The 8,885-nt window shown below is 51.3% G+C and overlaps 1 protein-coding gene across 1 annotated transcript in view; it reads left to right on the forward strand.

Moving 5' to 3' along the window:
- Nucleotides 1-8,146, forward strand: part of USP40 (ubiquitin specific peptidase 40) — a 100,831-nt gene extending 92,685 nt beyond the window's left edge. Inside the window, exons 31-32 of the mRNA XM_030916697.1 lie at nucleotides 2,868-2,962; nucleotides 6,222-8,146. Of these exons, the coding sequence (XP_030772557.1) occupies nucleotides 2,868-2,962; nucleotides 6,222-6,333 (207 nt within the window). The 3' untranslated portion in view covers nucleotides 6,334-8,146. The remainder of the gene's footprint in view (nucleotides 1-2,867; nucleotides 2,963-6,221) is intronic.
- Nucleotides 8,147-8,885: the final 739 nt, after the last annotated feature.

Here is an 8,885-nt window from a genome sequence, read left to right on the forward strand (position 1 = left end):
AAGGACCAAAGAGCTAAGATTTTATTTTTATTTTTTTGAGACAGCATCTCGCTCTGTTGCCCAGGCTGGAGTGCAGGGGCATGATCTCGGCTCACTGTGAGAAGAAAAGGACAGGGTCCTTGCCTTACCAAGTGTTGACGGTCACAGCTGTGACGACGGTGTAGCAGGCAGGCACGGGTAGACAAGCAGGCTCATGGACAGGGTGGAAAGCCCAGAAACAGAATCCCAGATGTAAGGAAACGTGACAGATACTTGAGGCAACATTTAAAAATGGGTTATTCAATGAATGGTGCTGGGAAAATTAGTTATCTATGTAGGAAAATCATATTCATGAATTTTCATAACCATCAAATAAATTTTATACAAGTTGAGTATCTATGATTCAAGACGCTTGGGACCAGAACTGTTTCAGATTTCAGGTTTTTTCAGGTTTTGGAATATTTGCATTATACTTAACGGTTGAGCCTCCCTAATCCCAAACACTGAAATCTATTTTAATGCTCCATTGAGTTTCGGATTTCTGGATGATGGATGCTTGACTTGAATCAGCGTCAGGCCCCATAAAACCTGTACTTACCTCTGCTCACACCATAGTCAACAGGCAATCCAGTTGAAGACTTAAATGTGAAAAGTACTCATTTTCGATCTTGTCTTCTATTTTTTATGTTTTGAGATGGGGTGTCACTCTGTCACCCAGGTTGGAGTGCAGTAGCGCGATTTCCACTCACTGTAACGTCTGCCTTATGGGCTCCAGCGATCCTCCCACCTCAGCCTCCCAAATAGCTGGGACCACAGGCACGTGCCATTACGCCCAGCTAATTTTTTGTATTTTTGGTAGAGACAGGGTTATGCAGTGTTGCCCAAGCTGGTCTTGAACTCCTGAGTTCAGGCAGTTCACCTGCCTCAGCCTCCCAAAGAGCTGGGATTACAGGCGTGAGCCACCACTCCTGGCAAGAAGGATTTCTTAAAACAAAAAGTGCAAACCATAAGAGAATCAATAAATTTCATTACATTAGAAGTGAGAACTTTTGTTCATCAAAGGAAACCATAAAAAACAGTGAAAAGGGAAGTCACAAATGGGAGAGAGACATACGCAGTAAGACAGCAGAGGGTTATTCTCCAGCATAGACAGCAGATCTTCTGTAAATCTGTTATCAAAAAATAACCCAATAGAGAAGTGGGCCAAGGTTATCACCTGGCAGTTCACAGAGGAGAACAGAATGGCCAGGAAACACATGAAAAGAGAATCAGCTTGCCAAGTGAGCAGGGAACTGCAGAATCCAGCAGGGAGCTGCCCTTGCTAATGAGACCATGGAAACTCCCACACACATGGCCGGGCGCAGTGGCTCACGCCTGTAATCCCAGCACTCTTGGAAGCCAAGGCAGGCAGATCACTTGCACTCAGAAGTTTGAGACCAGCCAGGGCAACGTGGCAAAACCCAACTTCTTGAGTGGCTAAGGCAGGAGGATCACTTGACCCCAGGAGGTGGAGGTTGTAGTGAGCTGAGATCATGCCACTGCACTCCAGCCAGGGTGGCAGAGTCAGACCCTGTGTCAAAAAAAAAAAAACTCCCGTGGGAGCACAAGTTGGTACAGCTACTCTGGAGAGCAGTTTGGTGTTATTTTCATACACAGATGCCCATTGATACAACCAAGGAGTCCCACTCCTAGCTATATTCCCTAGAAAAACTCACCCATAGGTATATGGAGACACGTGGCTATGCTCACTGAAGCATTACAGGAATAGAATGAAGTGGAAAGAAATTGATGGTTTTTTTGTTGCTGTTTGTTTGTTTGTTTTTGAGACAGAGACTCACTCTGTCGCCCAGGCTGGAGTGCAGTGGCGTGATCTTGACTCACTGCAACCTCCACCTCCCGAGTTCAAGCGATTCTCCTGCCTCAGTCTCCCATTCCCCAGCCTCAGCCTCCCCACAGTTTTTAAAACTTGTGTCATGTGCAATTTGCTGGAACAGAAATTATAATATTTGCTTATCAGTGTATTAGAATAGAGATTATCATATTTGACACAACATGTTCCTAGCAGAGGTGGGGCACTGAGAAGTAGCCAGACCCTCCTGCAGAGCTTGGTTCCTATCTCAGTCATTGAAGAGTTTAACTGTGATGTGTAGCCAGAGCCAGCTCCCCACCTCCACACCTGAGAATGCAGCCAGCAACCTGGGCAACCCCAAGCACGAATCCCGCAGGCCCTGCACTGCGTCTTTCCTGGCACGCACTTCCCTTCCTGGGTGCGCCCTGAAGCATCCTCCCTGTGGGCCGCATTTATGGAAATAACATGCGTGTGGAAAGTGACCTGCAAGTCCTGGGAAGGGAGGAGGCTTGCCCAGTCACGAGAACCCATGGAGCGGCCTGTGTTTGTGAAACCCTGCAGTGAAGGCTTGCAGGAGATGCCAAGGAAGTCAAGCCAAGTTCATGCCTCTCAGAAGCTGGGGCTGACTATAGAAATAGAGGCGAGAACAGACTGACAGTGTCTACAAAGCAAACAGCAGTGCTTCTGGCGTAGCAATGGGTGAGAGATCCGTGTGCCAATGCGGATGATCTCTGTGCTTCATGTTCTTGCCTGGTAGCCCTTTAAAGCGCCCCTGTGTGGCCACTCCCAGTGGAAGCTTCTGGAGCTGAAGGGAAAGGTCAGATGGCTGGAAATTAATTTCCCTTGTGGAGCTCTTCTTGCCACCCTCGAGTTTGTTTTCGTCGAGCAAGAGGATTTTTTAAAATCAGTTATTCACCTAGTTTATGTAAATTTGAATCTGTCCTTTTGTCAATATAGGTAGTTTTTTAAACATGCTTCTTTTAAATATAGGCTAAAAAGATGTCAGAAAACACTGCTCATTACTTCTTTTGAAATGTAGAATCTCCTGGTTGATGACAACGATGATTTCAGTACAATCAGAGATGACATTGGAAAAGAAAAGCAGAAACAACGGGCCCTGGGGAGGAGGCAAAGGTAATTGCTGGGGTCTGCACAGACGTGCAGCTGACAGAGCCCTCTCTGACTCACTCCCGCTTGGAAACTGATAGGGACCGGAAACTCTTGTTCATTCAGGGTGCACATAAAGCACGCCAGTGTGGCAGGTCCTTCTCCGCCCCCCGAGTTCTTTCCTCTCCTTGAGTGCCTCCTGGAGCTTTCTATGGAACAGGTGAAGTCCACGTGGACTGCAGAGGCGCGATGAGGAGCCTGCGATCCACGGTCACACCCGGAACTGCGGTGTGAGGCTCAGTTCCCGATGCTCAGCTCACCACCACCACAAGTCTTGGGACCTGCCCATGGCATCAGCTCCGAGCAGGCCGCACCAGAGGCCCCCAGGCACCCTCATCTTCCCCCACTCCCCGACTCAGGGACTCTGGGTCTCTCCTAAATCTGCCTTTCATCCTGTTCTGACTGCTTCTGCCCTGGTGGATTTCATCTTTTCTTTTCCTGCCCAAATGACTGCAGGAGCTTGATCTGGCCCCGCTTACCCTAATCCCCCTCTCCTCCCACCCCTCAGTATCTTGGCTGCCTGTATGCCAGGGACTGCATGCCCTCTGCCGCTGGGGGTGTCTGGGGAAGAGAGGTCCCAGGTGGAGGTGGCAGGGCAGGCGGGCGTGACCTTGTGACCGTGGCAGAGGTGAGGGTTCAAGCGTGATTAGAAGCTGCTGGAGGGTATGAAGGGGGACGCGTTGACATGATCGCTGGCTGCTTTGTGGTGAGTGGATTCTGGGAGGTAGAAGTAGAATCAGGGAGCCAAGGGAGGAGACTCCCTGAGTGAAGATGACGGCGGGTAGGGACTGTGTGAGCTCCGCAAGCAGCATAGCCCCTGGACCTGGGGGCCTTCCTCTTCCTCTCTGTTCTCCAGGGTCTGAGCTGCTTTCCGGACAGCACTGTCCCGTGGCCTTTCCTGACTCCCTAAGGGCCCCGGGAGCCCCAGGATGGCAAAGGACCTGTGCCCAGCCTCACCCCCATTAGCAGTTCTGTAGCCCTCAGGTCCTGGTGCCCTCAGAGACCTGGGGATATGGGAGCGGGTCTGCAGCGCTGGCTGCTCCAGGGTTTTCCTATTTAAAGGCCAGACATACACACACACACACACAAAATTCTATACGTGTCTAATACATAGACACTAAAATATTGTTTTCCACATTTTTTTTTTTTTGAGACAGAGTCCCACTTTGTCACCAGGCTAGAGTGCAGTGGCACGATCTCAACCCACTTCAACCTCCACCTCCCAGGTTCAAGTGATTCTCCTGACTCAGCCTTCCAAGTAGCTGATACTACAGGCGTGCACCACCACGCCCAGCTAATTTTTGTATTTTTAGTAGAGACGGGGTTTCACCATGTTGGCCAGGATGGTCTCGATCTCTTGACCTCGTGATCCACCTGCCTTGGCCTCCCAAAGTACTGGAATTACAGGCATGAGCCACCACGCCTGGCCCTGTTTTCCACATTTAAATGTGATGCCACTGACTTTGTCAGACTTCTCCACGCATCCTCTCTGTCAAAGCCTTAGTTGTCACCAGGGCTGTTATTTGGAGACATCCAACAGTTTCCCAGGCCCTGGTATCTCCATTTTCATCTGTGGTGTTTGAGATAGCACATTTTAAAGATTCGTGTTGCTGTCACTGAAAACCTCATCTGAAGCCTCATGCGTGCTGTTTGCACAACAGTAGACCACTGGTGTCTTCTGAACACCGTGATGGAACCACTTACCATATTGTTTTTCATTGATCTATTTTTTGGAGTTAATAGAGTCACATGCTTTCAAAAGCCATCAAAGAGGTTCACTGAGAAATCTCTGCAGCCCCATCCCCAGGTACACAGCCTCTCCCAGACGGGCCAGCATGGCGGCCACCTGCGTGTCCTCTCAGAGACCTGTGTATAGGGGTAGAGGAGCTTTCCCTTCTCTTTTGGCCAGAACTTTCTTGGTAACCTTGCTGTTTTCATGTACCAGTGTGTACCCAGCTGCCCCATCTCATGCTGGGAGCATGGTGTCCTGATGCATGGGTAGACCACAGCTTAGGTGACATATGCCCACCTCACACACTTCCAGGTTGTCGCCAATCTGTCAGCATCACAGTGAATAACCTTGTATATTCCCCATTTTGCAGAACAGATGTGGATATATCTGTAGGACAGATTTCTGCAAGTGGAATTGCTAGGTCAGAGGGTATGGCTGTAAACATTATCTGCAAATAAGAAAAAACCAATCCAATAAAAATAGAGGTGAGGATATGAACAGTCCATAGAAAAGGAACTGCAGCTCGCTTGCCAACATATAAAAACATGCTCAGCCATTCACTCATGATAAAACAGATGTAAATTCAAGCTACCCCGAGACAGTGCCACACGCCCATCGGCAACGCTAAAGCGGGAAAGACCCGTGTGTTGAGGACTCAGTCACTGGGGCTCTCATCCCATGGGTGTGGGTGTGGACTTGGCACAGACGCTTTGCAACTCAGGAGTGCCTCGTGCTGCACCTCCTGTGCATTTCCCGGTACCCAGCCTTCTACTCCTCAGAAACATGGACATGTGCCCACCAGGATGTCCCCAAAAATACACGGCAGCTTCATTCACCAAGGCCAGATTCTGGCCGTATTGAAGGAAAGGCTGCTGAGCAGTGGGATGGCGGGTGGGCTGTGGAGGCTTCCTGCCAGGGACTGTGCAGCGTGGGCAGGCCACACACATCAGGCTGGGCCAGCGCACCCGGCCGCAGAGCACCTGCCACACGGTGCCATGGGCCAGGGGGTCACAGCAAAAGCCAGTCTCTTGAGTGGGATGCTGAGTAGCCTTTCTATCAGAACAAAACTGAAGGGGCAGAGGCAGCCTCTGCATCATGTCACACGGGTGTGTGTGATTGCGATGAGTCATGCAGCAGTATGTTTCCCGCGTGTGTGCCGTGTGCGCGCACTCTGCATGTTACTCTTCCAGTTAAAAAGGAAAGGAAGGCTTCTCAGCTGCGAGGCATTTTCACTGAGCAGATTCAGAAAGCCCCAGAGCCTGAACCATGCCGTGCTGCAAAGGCAAAGCAGGGAAAGGCAGCTGCCGGCCTGGCACAGGGCTAGTGGCAGGGCAGAATGAGGCCCTCTGGCAGGTGGCTGAGATCTGTCTGTCCAATTGCAAATGCATATCCCTGTGGCCTATAAAATTGGAGTGTATTTTGGAGTCTCTGTGAACCCCTCACCCTGGCATCCACTGCATCCATGAGTCAGTGACAGTCTCTGTGTCTCCACAGCCGAGAAGCCCTCCGTGAACAGAGCAGCTGCATCCTCTCCAGTGCAGAGACGCCTGCCCGGCCCCGAGCGCCGGAAACTTCTCTCTCCATCCACGTGGGGAGTTTCGGATAACCCCGCCACTGCACGGCTCCGCTCCTGATGAACGCTCCAGCTGAGGCCACAAACGTGGGCTTCCTGGGCATGGGGACTGGCTGCCTGGTGCCTCCAATCCCAAATCCTCTGCTTCCTTTGAGCACAGGGACAGCTCCTCTGCAGCCTGGCCAGTGCACGTAGTCACTTAGCTCTGCAACACATGGCAGCCTCGGGGGTTGGCACAGCCCTGGATGACACCCATCCAGCTGCCAGTAGGTGCTGGGCTCTCTCTCACAGCACCTGGCCCCAGCTGGCTTTCCTTTTAACCAGAAAATACACAATGTGTGCATGAACCGCAGGTATGGAGGCAGCGGCATGCTGTCACTCTGCTGTGGGAGGTGCGTGGGGTCAGCCTGGCCGCTCTCCTCCATGTTCAGATGACTCTCAACTCGCCCTGACCGGGTTCTCACAGTGTCTCAGGCCACTGCGCCACTGCGCTGGTGCTGAGCAGAAGTGGGGTCTGCTTTCAGGACTTCATTTACCCCACTCGTTCTGGCCCCACATGCTCCATGTCTGCCCTTTGGTCTGAGTTAAAACTGCAATGCTGAAAAGTGTGAGCTCTTTCCACGAGGAGGAAGCAGACAGAGCGGCCTCCAAGGGTGAGCCGCTCTGCTAAGCAAGGACGGCCGCTGCGCATCAGCCCACAGGCCCAGCCTCCCCTAGGTGCTCTGTGATGAGAATGTCCTTGGATCCCGAGAACTGCGGCCACTGCCGTCCACAGCGCCTCATCCTCTCTTCCTTTGTGGAAGTGGGGCAGGCAGGGCCGTGGCAGACAGGCCTGGCATAGCCCAGGTCCCAGGTGTCCTGGGCAGCCTGACTGGGTTCCTGAGTAGCCTCAATGAAAACACCTGAGAAAAAAAAGTAAACTAAGGAAGCGTTTTTCCACTTAATCCAACCCAGATTTCTATTCATCTTAAAGGATTTAATTGGCATTTGTGAGAAATAATAGCACCTGTGTCACTGAGTTGATTTGGGACACAGATGGTTGACTTTCCCAGACAGCAACTTAGCGGAAAGCAGCATCCCGAAGACGGTGTCACATGTTCTGAGCCTGCTTGTCACCTGGGCCTCACGGTTTCTCGTCGCCCCGTCACTGATGGGAAGCGGCACTGAAGTGTGAGGGCAGAAACGACACCATTGGAGTCAGGCGCTCCCTGCCTGTGACCCTTTTCCAACAAGCTGACGCTGAGCCAGCGGCCCGCTCTGCCCCGCATCCTCCTCCCAACAGTCCAAACCACTACCAGACAGGAGCCGCGTCGCTTCCACACGTGTCCGAGCGTCTGCCATAGATGTCTGTGCGTTTCTGTGAAGCACTGTGCCGTAAGGACTGGACTCTGACTAGCAAGCTGCCTCCCACTCCCAAACACTGACCCCACTCAGGAGACTCACCCTGGGTGTAGACGGCGTCTTTATAGAGGGAGATAGAGGCTTCTGATGACACCAGAGCCGCAAGTGTCGTGACTGGAGCTGGGTGTCCAGCCCTTCTTAAGCTGTTCTGTTGCTGTGGCTCTACCTGACACATTTCCGTAGCATCTCCCTTCATCTCATCTCCACATGATGAAATACTAACGAAATCGCTGGAAAGCTTTGCCTTTGAGAGGCCAGAAGCCTCGCAGAATGTCTCGCAAGTCCAAAGACGCCTGTGGGTTGATGTGCCTTTAAGTCCAGCAGGTGCGTCTGGCCTTTGCCTTCTTCCCTTTCTTCCTGTTTTCTGTTTTTTTAATTTGGGGATTGAGAAAGCTGTATGATTTTGTTAAAGGAGAAATAAACCATTTTTTAAAGTTGTAGCCCTTAGCTTCTTTTGGTTGCTGGCTACTTCATGTCCAGCTTGCTTCAGAGAGGAACTTTTGGCTGGGCACAGTGGCTCAACACCTGTAATCCCAGCACTCTGGGAGGTCGAAGTTGGTGGATCACCTGAGGTCAGGAGTTCGAGACCAGGCTGACCAACATGGAGAAACCCTGTCTCTACCAAAAAAAAAAAAAGAAAAAAGCTGAGCATGGTAGCACGTGCCTGTAATCCCAGCTACTTGGGAGGCTGAGGCAGAATGGCTTGAACCCGGGAGCTGGAGGTTGCAGTGAGCCAAGATCGTACCGTTGCACTCCAGCCTGGGTGACGGAGTAAGACTCTGGCTCAAAAAAAAAAAGGAAAAGGAACTTCTGGCTGGGCTCAGTGGCTCATGCCTGTAATCCCAGCACTTTGGGAGGCCAAGGCAGGTGGATCATTTGAGGTCAGGAGTGTGAAACCAGCCTGGCTGACATGGTGAAACCCTGTCTCTACTAAAAGTACAAAAAATTATCTGGGTGTGGTGGCAGGCGCCTGTAGTCCTAGTCACTCGGGAGGCTGAGGCACAAGAATCAATCGTTTGAACCTGGGAAGTGGAGGTTGCAGTGCGCCAAGATCATGCCATTGCACTCCAGCCTGGGCGACACAGCGAGACTCCGTTTCAAATAAACAAACAAATAAATAAAATAAGGCACTTTTGTGGCCCTTTTCCCCAAGCCTACTTCGGATGCTAAATAAACAGAGTTTC

The sequence above is a fragment of the Rhinopithecus roxellana genome, chromosome 14 (genome assembly GCF_007565055.1).
Source record: "Rhinopithecus roxellana isolate Shanxi Qingling chromosome 14, ASM756505v1, whole genome shotgun sequence".
NCBI classification, from domain to species: domain Eukaryota; kingdom Metazoa; phylum Chordata; class Mammalia; order Primates; family Cercopithecidae; genus Rhinopithecus; species Rhinopithecus roxellana.